Raw genomic sequence first — 25,991 nt, forward strand, 5'->3', positions numbered from 1 at the left:
AGACCAAGTGTGCAGCCGTTTGGTTAAAGAGACTCGCACATTAGCAGGTTACTTTTGTTTTTTTCTGAGGTTCAGGCATCTGGTGAAGAAACATGGCTAGAAAAGGGCAGCCGCTGTTTTAAATGAAGAATGTTGAAAGCTCTGATTCATATTGGAAAACAGTGCTGAGGTGCCTTCTTGAGCCAATGTGCCATCGCAAAATCTTTGGTAGCCTGTTTGTGGCTAAATAAAATCTTTGTTTTTAATATTTCTTTGCACAGTAAAGTGACTTTCTGTAGCTTTTCCACTCACATCTGAGACTCAATGGGTGTTTGTACAGAAATCTGTATAGCATTTTTCTAGGCAGTCTAATTTTAGAAACATGCCAGGTCTAATTTAAAAGTCTTTTTATTATATTTTGGGTGGGAAAAAGGTTTAAAAGTCTGAATAATTTAAGTTGCCACCACTTCATTTCCTTTACCAACTGCTCCCCTTTTTTCCCCTCCATATTTCCTCTTTTCACACTCTGTTGCCGTCTCCCCTATTCCCTCCATCACTTCTCTCCTGCTGATGCTCATCCTCCACCTCACTGAATCCAAGTTTTATTGCTTTGGCACGCTTTTGGGTCCTGCTGTGGTTACAAAATGGTGGCAGCTGTGTCCAAGCTCAGCCCTGGCAGTGAGCACATCCAGAACAGTAGGGCAGCTGAAGCTTGGAGGGGAATTGAAATAAATATATATGTAGGCAACTTTGAGGGATTTTAATTATCCTCAGTTTTTTAAATTTAGTAAATGTTACTGATGCTGTGTTTTGGATTGACTGATTAGGAACTTTCTTTAGTTTTTCCGTGTTCAAACAGTATCTTCTGTTTCTCCAATCTCTCACCAGGTCTGGATCATCCTGGCTTGGATTCGCAGTATGAGCCTCCCCCCTGGTCGTCTGGCTCTCCCTGCAGCAGTGACGGCAACAGCAACTGGGGCAAAGCCCTAGTAGACGGAAGCACCGACACCCCCAATAACCCTTCTTCAACCAGCTCTTCCGTCTGGCCTCCCTCATCTTTTTCTTGCTCCTCCTCTTCTTCCTCTTCCGGCTGTGGATCAGGATCAGACCCTGAGTCGGCATCAGAATGCATGGACGCAGATTCTAGTTCCTCAATCGGCTCAGAGAGAAATCTTGCTGCTACAACAGTGATGATGATGTCAGCAAATGCTTCTTCGTCATCTGCAGCTTCTTCCCCCACCTCTTCTTTGGGGAATGCTGCCATGATGGTCAGCGTTTCAATGAACGGAGACGGCAATGGCAACAGTCATCAGGTGGTTGGCGCAGGTATGGAAACCATCAGCAGTGCAAATAATGGAAATAACATGTCTGAGCCCTCACAGTACTCCATGGCTGGGTCCAACAGTATTGGCAGCAATAACATGAGCAACCACAACAACAAGCTTGTCAATAACGGTGGTGTATGGGGCACCCCTTCAGGCAGCAATGTGATCCCCACTGGTGGAAGCACCCCCTGCATCAATGGAGGGTTAAACCCAAACACTTTAAACCCAAATGCCAACCATGGTGCCTGGCCACAAAATTCAATCCCAAATCCAGCATCCCAGGGCCAACGGCCTCCACAGGCTCAGGGGATAGGTTCCAAACTGGGTATGGCTCCCCAGCAGGCCCCATTGCTGGGCTGGGGCGGCATGGCAGCTCCAGACAACAGCAGTATGATGGAAGACAGCGAGGTGAATAATGGTACATTAAGCAGCAACAGTGGAAATGGTGGTCTAAAGCCTACCAACCTTAACACTGAATCCAATGGACCAAATAACACTATCACAATGAATACTACTACTACTACTACTAATGCCACAATGACCTCTAGTCCACCAAACTCTACCGCCTCACCCCAACTCAGCGGGGATTGTTCTTGGGGTTCCATTGGAGGAGGGACCGGGGGTCCACTGGCCAATGGAAACCCCTCGTCAGCACCCCAGCACCCCCAAGGAGAACTGGGGGGCAGTGGGGCATTCGGTACGCCTTGGGGCGCAGCTACCTACCCTGTAGACAAGGGCCCCCCAAATGCAGACACTGTGAACCCCCAAATCCCCTCTACTGCTGCTTATAAAAGTAATAATAACCACAATAACACTGGGGCCCCACGCTGGGACCAGGGGCCCACCAACACCCCAAACCAGCCTCAGAGCAACTTGTCCTGCGGCATTGGCTCAAATCAAATTCTTGGCTCTACAGGCCAAACAGCAGGAAATGGCAACCAAACGACGATGGGGCCCCCAGCAGCAATACCTCGCCCCTGGGGGAGCAGTGCGTCCTTGTCGTCGTCTTCCACAACGCCTAGTAACAACCCTTCAGATGCTGGAAGTCACAAAGGAAGCTCTTCTAACAATGGCTGGAAAAGCCTGGAGGATGACGCCATGGGAATGGGAGGAGCAGTGGGAGGCAGTGGAAGCCATGGCTTGGGGAGTATCACTGGAGGCTGGGGTCGCTCTGGGGGAAGCGAGGGAAGCGGTGAGAGCTCTGGAGGCCGTTCTAGCTCAGACAGAGAGAGCATCCAGACAAAGGGGGGAAGGAGCAGAAGAAGTCCCAATCCTGCATCAGTACTATCACTTCTGGTCCGGGCTGAAGTGGACCCGAGGGTCCTGTCCAACACTGGATGGGGACAGACGCCCATACGGCAGAACACTGCCTGGGATGTCAATTCTCCAAATAACAATCAGAACCAGGCCACCAGGGGAGATGAAAGAAAGCTTAGTAGTGGAAGCTCCGGCTGGGGCAAAACGACACCGGCAGCTCCCTCCCAGACATCTGGAGGTAAGAGGACATAATGTGTATGGATCTCATTTTCCATGTGCAGGAATTCTTATTCTTAAAAGTCTTATTAAGAATAAAATTAGATCATTCAAGGACAGAAAGTCATGCATCTTTCCTGTATTTGCAGGCTGGGGGGGTGGGCCAGGCAGCTCAGGCATAGATACAGGAAGTTCTGGCTGGGGAGAGCAGAAACCAACTTCTGGCTGGGACAGCAAAAGCCCACTGAACGGAGGAGCTGGGCATAGCGGCTGGGATGATGGAGCCAGCTGCAAGGGTAATAACAGCAGCAGCAACACCTGGAGCAACAACATTAACAAAGATGACAGGTAATTGATCAAATTAAATAAATATACAAGAAAGACAGAGGGGGAGCTTTAGAGCTGGGCATATTTTTAAAGGCTTCAGGTAAACCCATGTTTTTGTTTGTTTTAGATCCAGTACCTGGAGTAATACCTCCAAACCACAGCAGGGCTGGGGTTCCAGCAGTGCAAATGCAAGTGACACCTGGGGTGCCAGTGGAGAAACCACCAGACCAAGCTCCAACAACCACTGGGGAGAGCCCCAAAAAGGCGCAGGCTCAGTAGGTTGGGATAGCGACAGTGACCGGTCTGGTTCTGGATGTTGGAGCGAGCCAAGCCGTACCAACACCAGCAGCAGTAACACTTGGGTGGGGAGCGGTGGATCAAATACTCCAGACGTGAGCACTCCAAATCCAGGCTCCACCTGGGGAGAGCCAGTCCTCAAACCCAAACCTCAGAGTACCACTCAGGGCTGGGCTGAGCCATCGAAGAACAACACTGGAGCCCAGAACTGGGGTGAGCCCAATCCTAAGTCCTCTAACGAGTGGGGAAAAGGTCCTGAATCCAACATGTCCCGAGGCAGCCAAGGTCAAAACAAGCCCACAGGTAGTTATTGCATCTAATGCTAACTTTGTAAGAGATTTGACACTGTTTAGAAAAGACTTTATAGTGGGAGGACGTTGATGACTCACTCATTTATTTGTATCACAGGCTGGCTGGGAGGCCCCATGCCCACAGTAGGTCAGAAGGAGGAAGTGTCGACTGGGTGGGAAGAACCTTCTCCAGAGTCCATCCGCCGAAAAATGGAGATTGATGATGGAACTGCAGCTTGGGGAGACCCAGGTAAAAACTCGCTTTACAGCAAGTTTGCATAACCTGCTGGGTTCGAGCCTATAATTGATGACACTGATTACTTTTGATTTTTAGATTTATATTTCACCTTTTAAAACGGTTTAGCTTCTCTTGTTTGGGATCAGTCTTTTCAAAAAGCCTCAGGTCTGACTTTAGTTTTTCTTTTTTTGACACTATTCTAACACAATGGACCTAAAACCTCAAGAAAAAAAAAACACAAAATCCAAGTAAGAAAGTAAAAACCACAAGCACGTTTAACTGTTTTTAAGACTTGAAATTCAAATATAAACAGTAGATTTCAAAAACTTGTGTACAAGTTTTGCAAATAACAAAATTAAATGCAACTGTTTGCATTAAATTGCAGGCACTGTCTCAGGCATTTGTTGTGTACAACTATTTACAAAACAACCAGGTGTCACAAAAACATGCCACACAAATTATTTGTGCCACTCCAAAAAAAAACATTTCCCGTCCACTTCCAGGGTGTGTCTTATCTTCAATCTGCCTTTGGTTGGTTTTTGGCAAGCATCTGTGACATTCAGTAGTCGCCTCATTGTTTTGACGCACAACAAAATCAAACAAGTAGACTACACACCAAGCACAGAACATGCACACTAACTGTACACTCCAAATGTCACAAATCTCAAAACTCGAAATCGATGTAGCTCTGTCGCTCCCACACCTTTCCCTTCTTCCTAAGCAACCAAATGGCGTGTGTTGCCATGGGAATTATTTGCCGCAAGTCTGGTTTTACTTGGCCTGTCAACACAATTTAAACTGATTTATAGTTTCAAGTCTGCCCTTTCGACACAAGTTGAAACAAAGACTGGCTTTCTTTCCACTTAAAAAAATAATTAAATAAATTCAGCTGATAAAATTGTATTTATTTTCCCTCCTAGGCAAATACAGCGGTGGGTCTGTCAACATGTGGAACAGGACTGGTCAACCAGACCAGGAAGCTGTGGGCCCGTCCCCTCAGCACCAGTCCCACCAGTCCCACCCAACCCACACGTCAATGCAGCATGTTAACCAGGACAAAAGCTCCGGTTCTGGTAGGTTGGACAATGTTTGCACACCCGTATGAATACTCACGCACAGTTGCAGCTTTTATATTCCTGACTGTGAAAACAGGAAAGGACTGTGCATAGAAGAATGCATGCACGTGCCCAGACAACATTAAAGCAGGTGGAAACATCGGTACACCACAGACTCGCACTTTTTCATTGTGTCGTCTATTCACACAAAAATGTGGTTTGCCAGGTTACAGCATATATTATTAATCACATATTCCAGTTTATTTTGGCCAGAGTGGAAACTTCTCATCAAAATGTTTTGCAGGTTCTCGCACAGATTGTCTTTGAGTTTTTAAAAAAATATATTAATGTGATTTAACACCCTACGTCAGGAGCCTGGGGCAGTATTTAAAGTGGTAGAAGTGCAAACCTTGTCATGGAGTCTGTAAGAGAGGAACAAGGCTAACCCACACTCTCATTAAGATGGATAGAAATGAAGTCCTAAAAGGGTTGAGAAAGTGCAAGCAAAGCCAGTGTGAATACACTCACTCACAAATGTATACAAAGGCATACACCAATTTACACAGAAGCATGGCTGGAGACCAAACACGTACAGTCATTCCCTCCCATTTTCCCTACAGTGTTGTCTGTGTTGAAGGCTTTTTGAAAAGCCAGTTGAGTCATCCCTTTGGAATGCTAAGAGCATCGATTTTTCTCTTCTCTTATTCGCCTTTTTTTTTCCTCTTCCCTCCCCCCTCCTCTTCTTGTTCACCCGCCAATTGTGCTTGCTGTAGAAACGCAGGCTTTTGATGGGTTTCAGGAAAAGAGAGAGAGACCATGAGTAGCAGAGGAGATGGTCTGCTGACTTGGAAATAGGACAGGTTCCAATGTGAGATGGGAAAACTAAAACGAGTAGGGGAGCTATTCTGTGGAAGGGGCCGGGGGAGGAGAAAAGGAGGGGGCTGTTAGGGTTATTCAAGGTTTCTGGTTTAGTGAGCTAACTGGAGGCGCTAAGTGGATGTCTGGGAAGGGTGGGGCCCTCTCCCTAGCTACTGCATTGAGAAAATAATTTATGGGTCTTGATTCATCTTGATTTCAGTTATTACCTAGTGAAGTAAAAAGTCTGGTCATTGAAAGGAAATGATCAATAAATGTAGCTAAATTAGATGTTTCAGAGTGTTGCAAAATGTACATGTAATCAAACAAAAACAGATGCTCAGACTCATTCATACTCACTTGCGAACACACACTGGTTAAAATTTCCTCTGGGTCCTTGTGTCAGCTGATGCACTCAAGTGCACAGGGATGGAGTGATAGATTGGGGGTTATCGATTAGCAGTTTGTGTGTATTTGTGTGATGTGCTCGTTTGTGGCTACATGTATCTACCTGTTTGTGTCAGTCTGTCCTCTTGTGTGTTTACGCGCATATGTGGTGAACAAGCCAAGTCAGATGCAGGACATCAGTGCCAGAGGCCACCCCATGATCTGTCCTATTTTTACAGGGAGGTATCCCTGGCATCTCCCCAAACGTCTCCTCTGCAGGGAGAAAGTAACGGGCCTGGGTGGTCAGCTGTAACAAGAGCCTTTTGAACTCATACGTGCACTTTCTTGAGCATGCATTCTGTTACATTTCAAAGGGTATAATGTCCTGCAATGACACATGCACATCCACAAGCGTGGAAGAAAAACACTGCTTACATAAGTGAGTGGATATAGGGTTCCCCAGGGAGTGTTGCTCTAAGCTCTGGTCTCTAGTTTCAGCTAAGTGGGGAGAAATCTATATGAATTGCAGCATTATTGTGCATTTGAAAACATAGGTTGGGTCTTGGCACTTTTAATGTGATGCAGCCCACTTTCCCACTGGCCTAAAATTGGAATTGTACAAATGTTAAATAGTGTTTAAGTACATCAAGTAGACTACACCACAGAAACTGTACCCTCATAGTGATCATCTCCTTTGTTCCTTCAGGTTGGGGTGAGCCATACCCCCAACAGAAGGAGTCCTCATCGTGGGGGGAGCCTAGTGCTGCTCCGCCTGTGACTGTGGACAACGGGACATCTGCCTGGGGAAAGCCCAATGACAGCAGCTACAGTTGGGGTGACGGCAGGGACAGCAGGGATAGCAGGGAGTCTGGGTCTGGATGGGGCAGTCAGCATAAGCCTGGTATGAGCACAAAGCAAAACCTACAAACGTCTGATTGCAACATCTGTAAATAATAAGCAGTCTGGTGTGACTAAAGTGTGGCAGAAAAGAGGTGAATTTACTTGCTGGTAATCAGTTTCTACATCTCTCCCTACATTCATGATAGCTCCAGGTCCCAAGCGCATGGACACATGGTGTAGTGACGAGATGGGAAATAGCTGGGACCAGGAAGAGGAAGTGGAGATCGGCATGTGGAGCAACAATCAACAGGACAGCAGATCCCATGACCAAGTCACCTGGAACTACAAGCATAAAAGCTCTACTAAGGTACGTTTATCTCATCTTTGCACTTTTTTCTATTTAAAATGAGGCCTTTTAATAAAGGGAGGGAGTTTTATTTATTTATTTTTAGAAGTTTTTAAAGCAGTCCTAACAGTGCTCCCCTCTGTCCACTCTGTTTCAGATGAACAAACCAGTCAACAAACAGGATGATCCCTGGATGAAACCCTTCATCAGCCAGTTCAGCACCATGAACTTCTCTGTAAATATTATTAATCATTCAGTTAAATATTCCCTGTGTTTGTGTCCCTCTAGCACACACGGAGCTATTGATAACTTTCTTAATGAAAGTAGTGTTTCGGAAGCAAAAACAGAAGCTGTAAGTACAGAGGAATGCTTTCCATTCGCTATGAGACACTCGTTAAGTTAGTTTTCCACCAGATGACTCATGTCTACATTGAAGCATGCTGAAGTGTTTGGATTTTCAAATGTAATAAGCCCTGATTCAAAGAAAGTAAGATTTATGCTGTTCCGTCTCCGTAATCGCATTTTCTTGGCTTCGTTCTTGCAGAGGGACTCCCCTGATGACTCCATTAAGACTGGAGCAGGGATGGTGCAGGACAAGCGTATGGACATGGGCAGTATTGGGGACTTCAATGGAGTTATGGGGAAGAATTCTGGGTCTCGGCACCACCTCCACAAGGAGTCCACCATGGATCGCAGTTCTTACTATGACAAGGTATGGGGAAGCATGAGCAGAGTTGCATGTAGAAGGTGTATTCTTTCCAGAGCTGTGCTGTATATATAGGCTTGAGGTAAATAACTGATTCTCGTAAAGGGTTTGGCAATGTCTTAGTCTGCTGTTATGGTGGGGTAGGTGTAGAATGAAGTGTGTCTCTGGCTGTACAGTGCCTCACAATGGGGGTTTTAATACAGAGCAGCTTGCTGGTCTAAAACTAGTGTTTTATTTGACTCTTTCCTCATCACGTTGTATCATTATCACTAGAAGCAAGCACATGTCTGTACAAACTGTTCCGGCTCAGTTTGGCTTGCGTTTCCTTTAGCGCAGTGTGCTGCTTCTTATTAACTCTTATTTCATCCTGCTATCTCATTTCTACCATCACGTCCTTATTTTTAGCTTCTCATTCTTCTCGTACCTCTTTTGCTCCCCACACTGTCCACTCCCTGCAATTATTTCCTTTGTTTTCACACATTTGATTCTCTTTCCTCGACCTTCAACTTGTCTTTGGTTTACAAAAAAAAAAAAAAAGATTAACTTTCTTCTTTTTCTTCTTCCCCCTCTGTGCTTCTTTTGCTGCTGGTGTGCTTCCTGTCCCTGTGTGCTTACCGTCCATCTGCTGTGCACCTGGCCTTGCTTCTGCAGCTTTCACCCTCTGCTTACGATATCCCAGCTTCTGATGAACTCTCCTCCAATCAAAGCATGAGCCTTTCCCCTTCCAATTCTGCTCAGCCTGTCTCTTGTCTCAATTCTGGGCCGTCTGCTTCCCACTCTAGTTCTGGGGCTGCTGGGCAGGTGAGTGAAGAAGAATGAAGAGAGAGTTGTCCTGAGACGTTAGAAATTCCCTGTTTGATATGAAGATTTTTCACTTGATGTGAAGAAAGTAGTAAATCGGTGATTTTCCCTTGGTCACATGGGTAATACCAAAGCTTTGCCATTATTTTTAGGTAGGGGCAAGACTACCGGTGGCAGTCTTCCTTTTGAGCAGCAAAGAATACAAAGCTGTGTTTCCACCAGAAAAGTGTACACAGAGCACTGCTGGGGGGTTAATGATGCTCTGTTCTCCCGCAGCACTGCTTGTGGTGTGGGACAGCTGTGTGATGAAGTCCTAACCAAAGACATCAGAGACAGACAGACAGATTATTTGTTTCGATTGGGGGATGATCAAACCTTTTCAGGCAGTTATGGTTGAGAAAATAACCACAGCAGGCTGCTTTATTAGTAACTTTAACGATTGTAGCCTGTTTAAAAATTATGTTTATGCACAGCATGGGCTCTGCTTATGCCTGGAATAATTCAACAACCGTGGTAATAGTGGTGGAGAATTCCCACTTTAACTCCGCTCCAGAGAAACTGATGTTGGCTCTGAGCCTCATCCATAAAAATAGCTCTCTTGTTGTAATGGTGTGCCCTCTAGTGGACGTCATGGGATATTCAAATGGTGGGGGAGATTTTTTTGTGTTTGTTTTCTTTCTTATGGCAAGCTTTGACTGCACACAAGCGTCTAACCTTGTGTGATTCATTCTCATTGTTTATCAGGGTTGTTTCTACACTGTTTTACATTTTTCTTCTTTGTTGTTTTTTGTTTTTCCCCCCCGATTAGAATGTAAACCCAATGTTGGGCGGCAACACCGTAGCACAGGGCCGAGGTGGCCCCCAGTCCCAGCCCCCTCCTCAACCCAATCTTCGTAATCAAGTGCCTCCACCCATCCTGTCCGCTCAGGTACCCCACATAAAAATAAAATGCACAAAAGTCGCACTCAGAGTGAGTTCTTGTCTCTTTTACTCCTGATTGTTTCCCAACACTCAATCCCAAATTATTGTTGTTGTTCAGGTTCCTTCATCCCTGTTGAAGTACCCGGGAGGTAATGGTGGTCTGAACCCTCTGTTTGGCCCTCAGCAGATGGCCGTTCTCAACCAGCTGACACAGCTAAACCAGATGAACCAGATCAACCAGATCACCCAATTACAGGTAAATACCGGCAGAAAAGAAGTATATAGCTTGAGATTTTTATTTCTAGTTTTAACATGAAAACAACATGGCAGAAATGGAGCCATAATTCCTAACTGTAACATTAACAGCATGATGGGTTTACATTATTCTATTTCTCTCCAGCGTCTTCTCATTCAGCAGCAACAGCAGAAGGTTCAAAGCCAGAGACCCATGCCTGTGGGACGTCAGACTGAACAGGTGTGTGTCTGGGTGCTACTAAATTATACTCGTTGTCTCAGTGGTCTTAGCTCCTTGGTTGCTTTCTCTAACCGTGAACCTTCTGTCCTTAGACACGTCCAATTGGTTCATCTCCATCACTGATGCAGCCACCACGACACATGGACCCCTCGCTGCTGAAGCCGGCCGCGCCCCTCAAGCCGTACCTGGATAACTACATGTCCCACAGCACCCCTGAGATACTGAAGGATGCTGCCACTCTTGGATCCTTCAGCAACTTCCCTTTAAGTAAGTTAACTGCTACTGCTGTTATTACAGATTAGGCACCCTAATCATAAACTAGTTTGACTGGGTGTAGGAGTGAAGTGATGCTTTTTACTTTAGACTTAAGACCTCAGATTTGTAAGAAGATGATCATGAGCAGGATAGATCTTGGGGGTTACCTTTTAGTTTTACCTTTTTAAAATATGCAGGGAGTTCTTGATTATCTGTTGACATGTACTCTTCTGTCCTGTTTCTCAGACTTGAATTCTAACCTGAATGTACCCCTGGACATGGGTGTTGGTGGTAGTGGTGGTGGAGTGAGCTATAAAGAGCCACCCCAGTCCAGACTGAAGAAACTTTGGGCTACCGACCCTCCGGAGCAGACCAGCAAACCTGGTACAGACAAAGCATTTATAGTTTGTCACATTGCATGCTGTGGTATTGTTTGGCTTTCTGGGGGAGGTATCCATGAGATGTTTACTATGTAAACAGTGAAAAAAAAATTGGTTTTTAAAATGACTAAAGCATCCCCACACTTTTTCTCACTGCATACTTTAAACTCGGGCTTTAATGGTTTATATGTTTGTTTCTCCCACAGGTGCTATGTCGTCTGGGCTGCGTCTGGAGGACTCCTCCTTCTATGACTTAATTTCTCCTGGCCCCTCTCCCCTGAGTCCTCCCGGCCAATCAATGGGCTCGGTGGGCGATGGCTGGCCACCTCGTGCCAACTCCCCCCCGCCCCATGGAAACACTGTCACCTGGCCCCCAGGTACAGACGCCTTTAAATCCACCAGAATTCCCAAAGTGTTTGCTTTGAACCCTGCTGACGTCTGCATGTGTTTTTTGTCCTCAGAGTTCCGGCCCGGGGAGCCTTGGAAAGGTTACCCCAACATTGACCCTGAGACTGACCCTTATGTGACCCCCGGCAGTGTCATCAACAACCTCTCCATCAACACCGTCCGCGACACAGACCACCTCAGGGACAGGAACAACGGTAGGCCACGCACATGCCAGATCCCTCCCAATAACTGTAATGGTAGCACAGACCCACACTGACCCCTCCTGCTGATGTTTCCAGGGCCATCCTCATCACTGAACACCACGATGCCTTCTAACAGTGCCTGGTCATCCATTCGTGCCTCCAGCCACAGCGGTTCCCTCACCAGTACAGCACAAAGCACTTCAGGTATGCGTTTCCCGTGTGTAGTTTGGCTCTGCTTTAGAGAAGTTTAACTGTTTTCTTTACCATATTTATTTATTTTAAACTTGAAAATCTTTGTTAAACGGGTTGTTTTTCTGTTCTCGCCTTGCAGCCAGACCCAGTGAGTCAAAGTGGTCTCCCGGCAGCAGTGTGTCAAACTCCTCCCTAGCTCATGAGCTTTGGAAGGTCCCCCTGCCTCCCAAGGCGCTGTCTGTGGCGGCCCCCTCCAGACCACCGCCTGGCCTCACCAGCCAGAAGCCCAGCCCTGCCTCCTCTGGCTGGGATGGCTCTGCCCTGAGGCTGGGGGGCTGGAGCACCGCTGAGTCCAGATACACGCCTGGTAAGAGAAGCGCACCCTTTAACCTTAATTCTGTGCTGTGAAATGAGCAGAACAGACTTTGTTTTTTTGTTTTTTTTGGTTTTCAAAAGATTTCAAGACTGTGTAGAGAAGCTTGCGATAAATTTTAAAATGCACAACTCCACTCCTGTGCAGCCTCAACTTGACCACAAAACCAGCTTTAGCGTCCTATCCCAGCTGATGATTGACTCTGTGGTGTATTTATCGACAGGTTCCAGTTGGGGTGACAGCAGCAGCTCAGGGAGAACCCAGACGCTCGTTCTGAAAAATCTCACACCTCAGGTAGTTGTACTTTCATTCTGTTAGCGTTATCACAATCATTACTTCCATTTTTTCACATATTTTTCACCTCTCATCACCTTCCCTGTTTAACTCAACTTTTCTTTCTCCTTCTCCCAGATTGACGGCTCTACATTGAGGACCCTGTGCTTGCAGCACGGCCCTCTGATCACATTCCACCTCAACCTGCCACATGGTAACGCTGTGGTATGCTACAGCTCCAAGGATGAGGCCGCTAAGGCCCAGAAGAGCCTGCACATGTAAGACCATCACACGGAAATATGGGCACTTCTTACTTTTATTTATTCAGCTTCTCTTAGAGCAGATGACCTTGAATAAAACCAGGCTGTTGATGCCAAATTAACTTGTCATAAACGGATTAATCACAGATTTTTTTGACACTCAGTCAGATGTCCCTTTTACAGATAACCTGTGCATTCTTCCAGGCATATTACCCTCCCAAAATAAAGTGGGGAATTGCAGTAATGGACAGTTGGCTGTTTAAATGGATGGAAAAAGAGCCACATGGTGTTGTGTACAGACAAAAAGTCTCACTCTTGTCTAACCTGCTCTGTTTCTACAGGTGTGTTTTGGGGAACACTACTATTCTGGCTGAGTTTGCCAGCGAGGAGGAAATCAGCCGTTTCTTTGCACAAGGGCAGTCAATGGCCACTCCCTCCTCTGGCTGGCAGACCCTCGGCTCCTCTCAGAGCAGAATGGATCAGTCTCACCCCTTTCCAAGCCGTGCTTCTGAACCCAACCAGTGGAACAGCAGCGACCTTCACAGCTCCTCCCTCTGGGGTGGGCCCAACTATTCCAGTAGCCTGTGGGGGACCCCCAGTGGCACCGAGGCAGGGAGGATCAGCAGCCCTTCTCCAATCACCTCCTTCCTCCCAGTGGATCACCTGACAGGGGGTGGGGACTCCATGTGAGCTGCCTGCCAGTGAAACAGGCTCGGGGAAGGGTCAGTAGAGAATTATCAATAATCAGCAGAATAGAGACACAAATGTAGTTCTATAAATGCAATGGCACTAGTTGGACTCTTTCTCATTTACAAGATATTCAACAAAACGGGGTCTCCCCTGTGGAAAACAAGTTACGTTTCTCTCTCTGCACATATGTCCACTTTGTTTTAGCCCAAAAACATATCAGTCGGAATACTTGAATCATGCAGGCCAATTCTATAATGTGAACGGATGGATATTTGCCTCCAGGTAGTGCTCTTTCAGACCGAAAAAAAGCTTCAATCGAGCTCATTATTATTATATATATTTTTTGTTTCATTCGTCATGTTTATTTGAATTCCAATTCTTTTTAACATTTTATTTTTTTGTTTTACTTTTTTTTTTTTTTGCATTTGTTTGCTGACAATGTTGGAGTATGAGCTTTTTTAACTTTGCACTGAATGTGTTGTGTTTTTTCTCAGTATAATCTGCAATATAGAGGGAGCAGCCAGTTTTTTCCAGTGTAGCTGTTTACTCATTGAGGTCCTTACTGTGTGTGTTTGTGAGAATTACTGTGTGTGTGCGCGCGCGTGAGCTGTGAATGAGTACGTGTGCGCTCCTCTCTGCCTTGGCACGCCTACCTTACTGCGTTGTCGTGGAGTTCAAGATCAACAGATAGTTAAAGAATTAAACCTGACTTAGGATGATTATCTGGTGATAGTTCAAGTGACATTAAAAGTATTGCACCAATTTTGTTTTAAAACTAAAGAAAGTTGAGCTCTGCAGTGCAAAGGACTGTAGCCGCAGCTGGGACTAGTAAGCCCCGCCCACCCTACTATAGGGAGGCGGGGTCTATCTAGCAAGCCCCTCCCCCTCCCTCCCTTTCTCATTAGCCCCCTGGCAGGCAGGTTTTAGTGGGGGGGAGGGGGGGGAACAGCACTTTCAGAATAGGCTTTCAATGTTTTGGAGGTGCCACACTGCAACCTCTTGTTTACAAGACTTGGGAGGCAGAAAGTGTGTTCATTCTTCATTTTAAAGAGAAGATGGAATAAAATTTTTAAAAATGCACAAAAAAAATTTAAAAATGCTTTTAAAAAAAAAAGATAAAAATTTTTAAAAACAGAAAAAGTTTAAAAAAAACAACTCTTACTGAGGATGAAGACGATGCTTTGTAACTCTGGGAATTCGGATCAGTGTTTTTTGGCCATGGCGTTGGTTATTTTGAACTATTCCTCTTTTTGTCTGCTAAATAACCAGCAATGGTTCTCAGGAAATCAAGCCAGTTTTCCCCCCCTTGTAGTTTGAATTAAAGAAAAAAACTACTACTCCTTGTAGGAAAGGAAAATACAACTTCTAGCACTGAACTATGTAAAGGTCTGTAAGTTTGTTTTGTTTTTGTTCTCTCTATCTCTCTCTCTCACTCTCTCTCTGCCAAATAACTGCTTTAAGCTGGAGAAGCTCAACACACTGCTTTCAATATGCTGTCTTTTGAGGGAGGGAGGTGGGGTGTGTGGGGAGGGGGAGGTCGAGGACACTCCCGGCATTCCCTCTCCTCCTACTCTTCCTCCTCCTCCACTGATGTTTAAAAAAATCAAGAGTGGGGATCGTTTAATGCGTGAGCGCGTGACTGTGAGCGGGGAAATCGTCGTGTCTCGTCAGACTTATAAACCAAGAGAAAGGCGACTCTGTATCTATGCATACTGTAGCCTCTCGCATTCACATGGCCTACTGAGAGGCGTTTATTTTTTATTTTTTTCTCCCTCTTCTACCATGTGTCACAATGTTTTAGCTGTTTAACAAACATTACTCGCTTTTCTTTTTTTTTTTTTAAATTTCTCTCATTGCCACAAATGGTGTTTTGAAAAAAAAAATGGAACGAAGAGAAAAACAAAAACAAAAATCCAAAAAAAACAAAACTCTCGTTTTGGTTGAAGAAAATATTTTAACAGTAAAAAAAAGTCGTCCACATTTCATTGCCTTGATCCTAATTGTGTCCGAAGATGCAACAACAAGTCAAGTGGCTTCTACCTGTTTACAAAATGAATATGATTGTATTGTACTGTTTTATTTTCTTTCCTTTGGGGCAAAGGGGGGGAGGGTGGGGTACTCATCTGAAGTTCCTGACGTACGTGTGTGTGTGTGTGAATGTGAAATGTGGAGGTTTTGCATGAGAACAGCGTGAATGTAAAATCCACCAGTGGCGTTTTTCTTCACAACAAGAGAATAACAGATTTATCTACCAGTGATTGTTTAGTTACTTTGATGCACAATTTGTTTGTTAGGGTCGGTGGGGGGGGGGTGAGAAGTGTCAGAGGGGTGCATGAACGAGGAGTCAGCATTAGCGAAGCCATGGACCTTAATTATCCTTTCTTCATCGTGTTTGTGCGTGTCGCCCCCCAGTCCTCCTCTCTCATGTAGGTTCTTATTTCAGAAGTACTAGAAGCTTTAGTTTTTTATTTTTTAAGCTTAGCCCGTGAATATTTAACAACTTCAAAGTAAACGCAGTGAGACAGAACCTTGAGTATTAGCCAGACTTGACAGTGGTGTGTGCCAGTATTGAACCGCTCTCTACCAAATAATTCAATCATACAAAAAAATTAGTTTACTTAATTCCAGATCTCTTTGCTTATAAATATATATATATATATATATATATAAATACATACATTTATCTCTTATTTGTATTTGTTGTTGTTGTGTTGAACAGTTGTTATCAAGTGGAACATCTGAGCTTTTTTTGTTGTTGTTGTTGTTGTTAGTTTTAGTCTGACACGTTGAACTGAGGAGCCTTGGATTTTGCACTTGGGTGGGATTTTAGAGGAAAAAGGCCGAGCGAGCAGAAAGCAAAACGACAGATGTTTAGATTTCCAGGTCTGTCTGATGGAGAAGGTGCGCCTGTGAGTATTCGACAGGGTAGAGTGTGTGTGTGTGTGCGTGCGTGCGTGTGTGTACTGTGATTCGAGAAGATGGTGCTTTGTTGGTCTCCCTTGGTTGGTGCACCTCCGGCTCTGAGCTGGGCCTGAATGTAGCTGAAACGGTTTGTAAAAGTATAAAAGACAGCGCAGCCTCCAACGTGCATGAGGGGCAACAAAAAACAAATTTTTTTTGTAATTTTTTTCTTTTGAGAAATTGAGCAGCAGTCACTGCTGCCGTGGTGTCGTTTGACTGAAACGAGGCGAGGAGGGGACGCGACTCGCGATTGGCTGCTTCTTCCTGGCTTTTCAGGGACAAAGGGTTGCACTTTTGCCTCCTCGCCGGCTTATCCAGGATCAGCTCCTCCTCTCCAACTCCTAAGCTTAACTACAGGGAGAGGAGACTCATAACTGACAGGTCTGAGGCGGGGGGGAGGGGAGGGTGGGCTCTAAACTGTCTATATTCCCTTACTGCTCAATGACATTACTTTACACTTTGTTCATTCTGATTTTTGGCAGCGCTGTCGTTCCTGGCGCTGATTTGAGAGCAACTTTGTCCATCCTCAGTATCCTTTTTTCTTTTAACTATTACCGGGACAAAGGCTGACCCCAGATCAGCAGCTCAGGCGGCAGCATTGCTGTGCTGTTAGAGAAGGGACAAGCAACGTCTGGAAAACGCCTCTCAATAATGTTGTTACTGTTTTGGTTCCATAATCGTGTTTGTATCTACTGTCAGCCTGCGTGAGAGTGCGTTTGTGTGTGAGTGAATACATCATCATGCCAAATCGAGGAGGGAGGGAAGGAAAGGGATAAATCCTTTTTTGTTGTTGTTTGGTTGTAGTTGTGTACGTGTGCATACGTGTACTTAAAAAGCTGGACAATATTAAATGCTTGAAGATTAAAAAAAAAAAAAAGTTAAAAAAGTCATTTGCAAAAGGATGATGTGAGGAAAACCTTTTTAGTAAAGTGAAAACCACCACGAGCAATGTACAATCCCCAGGGCTGCCAAGCAGCTTCCCGACAGGGCCAGACGAGGGGAAGGAAAGGAAAAGGAAGTAGCGGGCAGGTGGGAAGCTGGCTGGTGATACTCTACTACTTTTTAATGTTTAAGAAAAAAATAATGTGACTTTTTTGTGTTTCTCTTGACTTAAATATCCTGTGAGTAAATGCTATATTATATCATAACACACCTGACGGCTCCTAGTCGATCAAAAAGCGCTAAGGCTTATTTTTTTGACAGGAAAAACAGAAAAAAACAAACAAAAAAAACAAACAAAAAAGAAAAAATACAAAAACTGTGAGAATCTGCTGTCTTTGTTTTGTTTTTTTTGTCATTTTACATTTAGTATGAACACACAAACAAACCCTGAAAAGCTTTAGTCTAACCAGCACAAAGATGTGGGCGGGTGGGGAGGGAAGGGTGGGTTTATCAGGGGAAAGGGTGGGTGTCGCTCAGAGAGACTATGCAGTGGAGTGTTTGAACCCAGGCTTCCATGTCCACCTTGGGTTTTTCTTCTTCTTTTTTTTCCTGTCTTTAAATAAAACAAAAACAAAAAAAAAATTCCCAAAAAATGAGTAAACACCGCTGAAATGGGATTCCCACTAATATTCCTCAAACGTGTCGTGCCATCGTTAAATTGTACAGCTAGTACAGCTACTAATAATAATAATAATACAAACTGAAAAACCTTTATTACCTAGCAAATGGCGGGCCAGTTGTAGCAGGAGGAAGAGGACAGGTTAAGATTTGCAAAAGTCCATTTTGTCGATTTTTCTCGCAGCTCGAGCGAGGCCGGTGAGACTGCAAATTTTACACGACTACAGTGCTTTTTTTTCTTTTTATAGAGATTCTATCAATCCAGTGTGTAGTTGGATCACCTGTAAACCTATTATGCACATCGCTTTGGGAGACTGTTGAAACTATATATAAAATATATATATGAGAATATAATCGTACAGTGTCTATAATCAACGAGGGGGGCGTCTTCCTCTCTTGCAAACAAAAACAGGAAGTACCTTTTTATTTTCAAATGTCTTCCTCGGGTCATCAAAGGATTTTATCTTTAAACTTCGGTGGAATCTGCACTTTTTGAAGGACAATCTTTATTTGTATGGGTATAAAATTGACAAAATAAACGAAGTCGCCTGATATTAATGGTATAAAACACCAACTCCAGTGTGCTCTAATAATGAATGTCTCCTCTGATGCTGTCTACTTGTTTGGTTTCATTTTAATCCTTTTAATCTCCTTCCTTTTGTTGCTTGGTTTGTTCTGTATTTTTTTTTTTCCTCTTTATTTTCTTTCTTCTGGATTTTACTGCTCTTAAGAGAATCTGTACTAAGGTGTAGAGTAGTGAGTAGTAGGTCTTCTGTTGGCTGTACTCGTATACTGAATTACTGTTTGTAACCCGCTGGCTTCTGCAGCCAGCATACAAAGCTGTATAACTTGGGTACAACCCTCAATAAAAGACTAACACACAGCGGCCGCCTCCCAGAGTCTTTATTTCTCTCCGTGTGACTGAAAACTTGTGCTTCGTGCTCTCAACATCATCTCTGGCTTCAGGAGATGCAGACATGCTGCTGTGAACGAGGGAGCAGCTGAAAGTAGCTGCTGCTTTTGTTTGCTGCGACCACCTCTCAAGACAAGGTGATGTTTCCTGTGACATCAGGCTTTAAAGCCCTCTGAATGCTTTGGTTACTCTAAGAAAAGCTTTTAATTTGGTCTGGTTATAGAAATCTGTCTTAAATTGAAAGAATTCAGTTTCGGTCAACTCCCCCAGTGGGTTTGCTAATTATTTTTTGTGTAAATGTTTTAGTTGTGAGTTTATTTTTGACACTTTAAAGTATTTACTGATTAATGATGTGGAGCTATTTCAGCTTTATATATGGTCAAGTATAAACCTGGGGTTCCTAAAGCTGTATTTTTGGGAGCTTTTTTTCCTTTGACAGGTCAGGAGTATGTCGTGGATGTAGGTGGTGTGTGTGAGCCTCCCAGCATCAAGCTTCAGTCTGCTTACAACCCAAAGTAAATGAGAAATGAAAGTAGTTATTTCAAATCCCAGCCAGTGGAAACGTCATCTAAAAGAACTGCAGCTGAATGTGGGTCCTAATTAGAGAAAATGTTCCTTTTGATTTGGACCCGAAGCTGAGTAACAGCAGACACAGAAGTGTACAGCATGTGTCTTTATTGATCTATTAACGACAAATTGTACATGGGACCACAGGGTGAAGCTGAAATAAGAACAATAAATCAAACCAGTGATATAATCTTGTTTAATATTGAATTTTTTATCTCCAAGCTCGCCTGAACATGTTCATTTAAATACAGTCAAACACGAGACAGCTGAAGCCAACGTCGCCATAATGGACACAAGAGTTGATGAAGTAGGAAACTGTTTGGCGCCCATCTGCTTCACAAGAACTTCGTGTTGGGTGGGTGGGGTGGAGGTGACCCTATGTGGGCACAAAGGAATATAAATTGAGCCCCGACACAACAACATGTGACCAAAGACAGAGAAAACGGGGCCTGGTGGTGACTTGCCTCTGTGGTGTGCTACAGAGCAGATTACTCATAAACGTCTTTCTTGTCTGCGACGTACTGTACGATCTCCTCAGGAGTCATCAACTTCTCTGCTTCTGCATCTGGGATCTCAAAGCCTGCAGCACAAACAAGTTATTGGTTACGGCGTGTGCTAAAGAAGCCATGTGACATGCATCGATAATGCTGGACGAATAAGCGGCTTTCTGCACAGATGGTCGCAAACATCTCGCTGGTACTACGTCCTCACCTGTGGGGGTTATGGTCACACATTAAAAGCTGTTAGTCTGTTATCTTAAGAGTCACTGCACTGATGCACTAACTGATTAAAATAAGAAAAAAAAAGTCATTTGATTCTGATTTAAATTTTCTGCTAACTGCCAAAAATGACTCTAGAACCCTCTAAGAACCCTGTTCTCAGCATACTATAAATCCGCCCAGGACAGAGGTTTAGACAAAGGCTCTGAAAGGACTTCCTTTTACCTCTTGACCTGGCCTTGACCTTGTATGGAAGTGCATTAGCCCTGATGTACAGTTATCAAATCTGCCATTTGACTAAGAAGTCACCACTGAGGCTCCTGTGTGCACTCATGCTAAATGGACTGATTCTTATAGAGCGCTAACAGCACTTCATACAACACGTCTCATTCACACTCCAATAAACACACTGAAGTTTCAGGTTCAGTATCTTGCCCCAAGATGCTTCGGATCAAACCACCAACCTTCTAATTAGCAGAATGGCTGCTCCATCTCCTCATCCCTGTTTACTATTTACTTCCCAAACAGATTATATAAATCAGCCATTTATCAAAAGTACAGATTCCTGATTCATTTAAATCTGCAGAATTATTACAAGTCAAAAAGTAAAAAGCAACAAACTGCAACCTTCAATCACTTTCTAAATCAGTTTTCAAGATGAATCCAACAAATAAATACTGTAGAATGATGTGTACTACAGTGTTTCTACCACAGGAGTAAATCTTGCTTTATGTGGGACGTCCACACAGAGCGCCACATTTACCCTCTGAAGACAACCTTGACAGCACTTTGACAGTCAACAGGTAGGAAGACTGCAAGACTGGTGTTTCATATCCACACATGCAGGCAAATCTAAGATTCCTATTCAATTACTTCCACTGTGGCAGTACAACAGCAGTCACATTCTGCACTGCACTGTAGGAGTCAGAAACATCTCTTTTGCTGACTTAATGCCTAGAGCCACAGTTTGGAATAGTTTTCTATGCAGTGTAAAGAGGTTTGCTCTCACCAAACTCATCTTCCATGGCCATGATGATCTCCACCTGGTCCAAGCTGTCCAAACCCAAATCTTTCATGAAGTGAGAGCTCGTCTGCAGCTGTGGAACAGAAACCAACCAGAGGGTTAGAAATTCAAGCTTACTTATACAGAAACTTGCAAACACTACAGGCATTTCAGGGTGCTTTACAAAATAAAACAAACCAAATCTACATGAGGAATGATAGTATTAATTTTAGATTATTTTTCCAAGTTAAAAATCTAATTTTTATTACATTTAATACATTAAAAACAGCAAACTTTTCAAAAACAATTTCCATGAGCCATTCTGGATAGGGATGAGTCGCGATTGCCTAATTTCACCTCACAGATACCTGTGAACGTGTTATATTCATACATCTTTCAGCTAGAATTCACTGAAGGTCTCTTGCTGTTCTCACCTTCTCTGGGTTGATCTTGTCGTAGAGCTTGAGTACATACATGACTCGTTCTTTGATGGTTTCTAGAGTGAGGGGGGGCAGGTCTCCGTACTGTCGGCACAGCACACCCACCGAGGGGATCTAAGGATTGCCAAGAAGAAAAGGGAAGAAATTATTAGTGCAGAGGGGAGTGGGGGGTTGTGATCATGCAGCCTATACATTAGCTTGCCTCAAGTGAGAGTGTACTACATACAGTGTGAAAAGAAGCAATAACTTCGAGTACACTGTGCAACAGTACAGATGTAAAGGCTGGAAAAAGTTTATCCAAGTTTCAAAATAAAACTTAAATCTTACTTAACTTTGACCAAGAGGAAATCTGTGCTGCTTTTCAAGCTTTTAATGTGTGGCTGACTTTATTATCTCAACTGTAATTATTGCATTATGGTTTCATTTGACTAAATTTGCAATTAAACGCATTTATCAGCGCATTAGTGTTCACTTACAACGCTGCACACCCACTTCAGGTTGTGCACAGCTTGCTAAAACACCTGTAACATTATTCTAACAGTGTTATACAAACACACTTAACGTAATACATAATAACATCCGCACTGCAACAGTGCTTTACCTTGCTGCACATTAGTATCTGGTGTTTAGCCAGAATCAGTCGTGCAGTGCTAGGCTCGGTTAAAGAATGAAGTTGCAAGTGCAACAACACAAGTCTGTCAATGAAATCACCGACTTTGCTAACTAGCTAGCTAGCCAACAGGGAAAACATGGCTGTTCCGTTTTTAAAAGCAAACCCCTCAGTGTTTCGTGTTTCTCTGCCACAACAACACAGAGTCGTTCAAAGCGAAATAGGCTGCTCGTGTGACACCGTGAACTCTCAGCGGGCTAGGCTGGCCCCACAGCTCTGAAAGACATCGGTAGGTCACAGCGGCTAGGCCGCGATGGTTCAATGTTACCGGAGACTCACCCGGCTCTGGACGAGCCACCGCGTCCTCCGGCTGTCTGCAGCGAAGGAGAGAGGTCGGTGAACAGCCGCCGCCGGGGCGGCAGTAACTCTTAATGCGAGGTTATTGGAGCAAAGCCTCAGCGAGGGCCGAGCGAAGGAGCGGACACACTGCTGCAGGACACGAGCCGCCATGACGGAGAGCAGTTACTAGGAGCTACCAGCGTGCGAGGCGAAGAAGAAGAAAAGCGGGTCAAGGGCTTCGCGTTGCGCATGCGCACAGTGCAAACCTTGTGTTTATTTCTAATTTGTCGCTTTATCTGCGCTTTTTTTTTTTTTTTTAATTTAAACCCCGTCCATTTCTCACCACGAGCACATGGGTACTGAGAACCTGCCAATGACTTTGATTTAACTGGAAAATAAAAACGTTAAAGAGCAAGGATTCAATCCAGGGAAGACTAATCGATCACAGAGTCGTTTTATGATTATCTAAATGAGTAAAACGACACTTGCTCCACTTCATATCTTCTTTTAATGTGGCAATAAAGTTTATTTTTCAAATAATTCATAAGATATATCCAGTAAAAAACCAAACAAACACCGGAGATGTTTACACACGACGTCGAATATTCCTGCACGTTTTGTGAGCTGCAGATGCACATCAGAGTGTATATTGAACAATGAGCGTTATATTAGAAGGAAACCTAAAAAAAATAATCTAACTTCGAGAAAAGGTCATCATAGTATGCTTTGAGAGTAATGATGTCCCTCTTGGGAGATTTTCACATTCATAAAACAAGACTTGGATTGTGCAAATGAAACAAAAACAAGTATAGAAGTGCTTTCAGCTCTTTAGGTGTACAATAATACTGCTAAAATGAAGTTATGAAGTCTACAAAAATTAGATAATAAAAATGGACAGCGACAAACTTTTAGGCTCAGTTTATCAGACATGGAAGCTCCCATGGAAGCTGTGTTTCTGTGTTTTTCCCTGTGTCTGCTTTTTCTCTGCCTCCTCTGGGAATTTTGACTGCCTGATTGCTAGATCCAGGTAGCAGTGATGTCTCCAGGGTTTCAGGCAGATTACACTTCAGTTTGTAAGAGCCACAGCCCTTTTCATCTTCCTGTTTCTTCTACTTCCGTCCCACCTGCCTGAATAACATATCCTCTGACAAAAACCCTCGAGTGTCCAGAATCTCTTCCTCTGCTCTTCCGCTCTCTGAAGGTCCCGGCTGTTTAAAAACACTCCTCCAGGATCTTGTTTTTAAGTTTCCTCATCACCGCTGCACCAGGGGCGGATCTAGAGAAATTTTCTTAGGGTGGAATGAGGGTGGCAAAGCAATCAAATAGGGTGGCAAAAACAAAGCCTTTTTTTCCATACACATATGCAGGTGGTTACATATGGTTAAAATGATTCAAATGCAGTAAGTATACACGCTTTTCATATAAATATAGTCTATAACTTAATTATTGTCTGTATCCCACATAATTACACACTTTAGTTACATAAAACATGTGAGTTTTGATCTTATGTACTGTACAGCCTGTATAATAAATAAATATGTAGCCCAATAAGTATAAAATCCAGAAAGCTACACAACATGGGGCGGTTCATTTACAAACACAAGTCTAACTTAAGTTTCACACTGTTTTTTGTTAGAAAACAATCATGTTGTTACAGCTTAAATTACACAGAATGTCAGAAATCTGCACTGTCATGAACAAAAATTTAAATCTAATTTTTCACGATTTGTTGGATTAACCCACTGAGGATTGAAATACAACCGGCCATTTTTGACTCCTTTTGAGTTTACGTTTGTATTTCACCCTCAGATTGTTTCATTTTATTTTTTCCCCCTTGCCTTGTTTGGTATCATTCTTTTCAGCTCAACCTCACATTTAGTTGTTTTTTTCACTGACATACTGCATTAGTATTACTGATCTGAAATCACACAAAGAACTTAAAATCCTGGTAGTATTTTTTTACTGTAAAAAAACCACAGACATGTTGAGTAAATGTTTATAACTTGAAATGCAAATATAAATTGTACATTTATAAACATATACAACTATTTATCTAAAAATGCAGCCAATACACCTGCTGTTTTTTTTTCCATTTTGTACAACCATTTAAAAATATTACTAAAACTAAAATGAGAGAACAATCAGGTGTCACAAATTATGTGTGGCAGTAAAAAAATGTTTTTCCACCAAAAGACAGAGGCGAACAGCACAGGGATAAACCTGCAGGCCTGACAACAGGAGGTGTATCACTCCGCTGGTTCTCTGCTTATTGACAGTGTCTACATTGCAAATGTGCCTTTGTGACATTTATTAGTGGCCTCACTGACACACAAAACAAAACAACGACCACACAACAGAACAACTACACAAGACAACACAACACACTAACTATACACTCCACACTAAACCTCATAAATCTCCCACATCTAAACTCTCTCTTTCTCTCTCGCTCGCTCTGTCTCGTTGCCGTTACCATCACTCCCAAAACTCTCCCCTCTTCCTAAACAACCAAATCCCACGTGTTGACTTTTTTTTAAATTGGTCGACATGGTACATTTTTCCACCGATAGGAAAGAGGTGGCTTTTTTTCTTTCTTTACTGTTTTCGCGCTGTCCTTAGAAAACGCTTTAAAAAAAACATACACACAGAAAAAAACGTGATGACAGTATTTAGAAAAAAGCATGGCTTATGTATATTATCATAACTCTGGATTTACTGGGCTGTAATTAAAATTTAAAAACTTTGAAGTCCGAACTTTCAATATGGGCTGAAATAGAGACTCAGCGTGGCTGCAGCTTGTTGCTGTGCCAGCTTAAATCAGTCATGTGATTTGGAGGTGCAGCGTGTCCGTGGACCACAGAGGGTTAATAACACTCATCTTCATTCCATTTCCAGAGTGTTACAACCAACTACCTGTGTGAAATCTGAAATCCCCATGGTGTTGTTCAAAATGTGCTCTGGAACAATCATAAGCATCACTTGCTACTGAAAACAAGAAAAAAGCCGGTCCTGCTATGGGCTGAACCATTTGTTAAAGGTGTGTGTGTGTGGGGGGGTAACACTATGCAATATATTCAGTTTTAGCATTTATATTCACTGTTGACTGTAACTACGCTCAAAGTGTTAATGCTATCCTATTTTAATAAACAACACTGTCATATGCAAAACTGGGGTGGCACTTGGGGTGGCAAGGGATTATTTTAGGGTGGCACTTCCCATGCCACCCTTCTAGAACCGCCCCTGCTGCACAGCGCATGTAGTTTTTCGGGCCACCACTTCAGTTAAACCCAGCTTAACCCTCAGTGTTTTTAGTCTCATTGGAGAAATCATAAAAAAAATCCCCGAACCTATCACAAAATATACAGACAGTTGTTGTTTATAAAAGCTTTTATTATTATTATTATTATTATTAGTAGTAGTAGTAGTAGTAGTAGTAGTAGTAGTAGTTTTTATTTATTTTTTAATCTTTACACATGAATATCTATTATGTCTGTTTTGTTTGTTTGTTTTTCTGTTCCTCGATTTCTCATGTTTTAAATAAAGTTATTTGA

General features: G+C 43.4%; 2 protein-coding genes across 9 annotated transcripts in view; one reads left to right on the forward strand and one right to left on the reverse strand.

The window, feature by feature from the left end:
* Positions 1-15,734, forward strand: part of LOC116311414 (trinucleotide repeat-containing gene 6A protein) — a 33,855-nt gene extending 18,121 nt beyond the window's left edge. For 6 of the 8 annotated variants that reach the window (XM_039610873.1, XM_039610877.1, XM_039610878.1 and 3 more), the window contains 21 exons: positions 868-2,799; positions 2,927-3,125; positions 3,232-3,704; positions 3,810-3,941; positions 4,850-5,002; positions 6,933-7,127; positions 7,273-7,433; positions 7,570-7,764; positions 7,957-8,124; positions 9,728-9,847; positions 9,959-10,096; positions 10,241-10,315; positions 10,408-10,582; positions 10,817-10,954; positions 11,157-11,327; positions 11,412-11,552; positions 11,637-11,744; positions 11,872-12,099; positions 12,329-12,399; positions 12,517-12,656; positions 12,980-15,734. In XM_039610873.1, coding sequence (XP_039466807.1) covers positions 868-2,799; positions 2,927-3,125; positions 3,232-3,704; positions 3,810-3,941; positions 4,850-5,002; positions 6,933-7,127; positions 7,273-7,433; positions 7,570-7,764; positions 7,957-8,124; positions 9,728-9,847; positions 9,959-10,096; positions 10,241-10,315; positions 10,408-10,582; positions 10,817-10,954; positions 11,157-11,327; positions 11,412-11,552; positions 11,637-11,744; positions 11,872-12,099; positions 12,329-12,399; positions 12,517-12,656; positions 12,980-13,328 — 5,462 coding nt within the window. In that variant the 3' untranslated portion in view covers positions 13,329-15,734. Of the gene's footprint in view, positions 1-700; positions 720-867; positions 2,800-2,926; positions 3,126-3,231; positions 3,705-3,809; positions 3,942-4,849; positions 5,003-6,932; positions 7,128-7,272; positions 7,434-7,569; positions 7,765-7,956; positions 8,125-9,727; positions 9,848-9,958; positions 10,097-10,240; positions 10,316-10,407; positions 10,583-10,816; positions 10,955-11,156; positions 11,328-11,411; positions 11,553-11,636; positions 11,745-11,871; positions 12,100-12,328; positions 12,400-12,516; positions 12,657-12,979 lie in introns of those variants that run through there. The other 2 variants (XM_039610879.1, XM_031728524.2) reach the window with 2 other exon arrangements.
* A 3,686-nt stretch (positions 15,735-19,420) lies between these two features.
* Positions 19,421-22,663, reverse strand: ndufab1b (NADH:ubiquinone oxidoreductase subunit AB1b). Its single transcript, XM_031728500.2, has 5 exons — positions 22,441-22,663; positions 21,486-21,605; positions 21,058-21,145; positions 19,794-19,909; positions 19,421-19,705 (listed from the first exon to the last, which is right to left on the reverse strand). The coding sequence occupies exons 1-4, from the start codon at positions 22,609-22,611 to the stop codon at positions 19,818-19,820; spliced, it is 471 nt and encodes a 156-aa protein (XP_031584360.1). The 5' UTR covers positions 22,612-22,663; the 3' UTR covers positions 19,421-19,705; positions 19,794-19,817.
* Positions 22,664-25,991: the final 3,328 nt, after the last annotated feature.

This window comes from Oreochromis aureus, linkage group 4 (assembly GCF_013358895.1).
Source record: "Oreochromis aureus strain Israel breed Guangdong linkage group 4, ZZ_aureus, whole genome shotgun sequence".
NCBI lineage: Eukaryota > Metazoa > Chordata > Actinopteri > Cichliformes > Cichlidae > Oreochromis > Oreochromis aureus.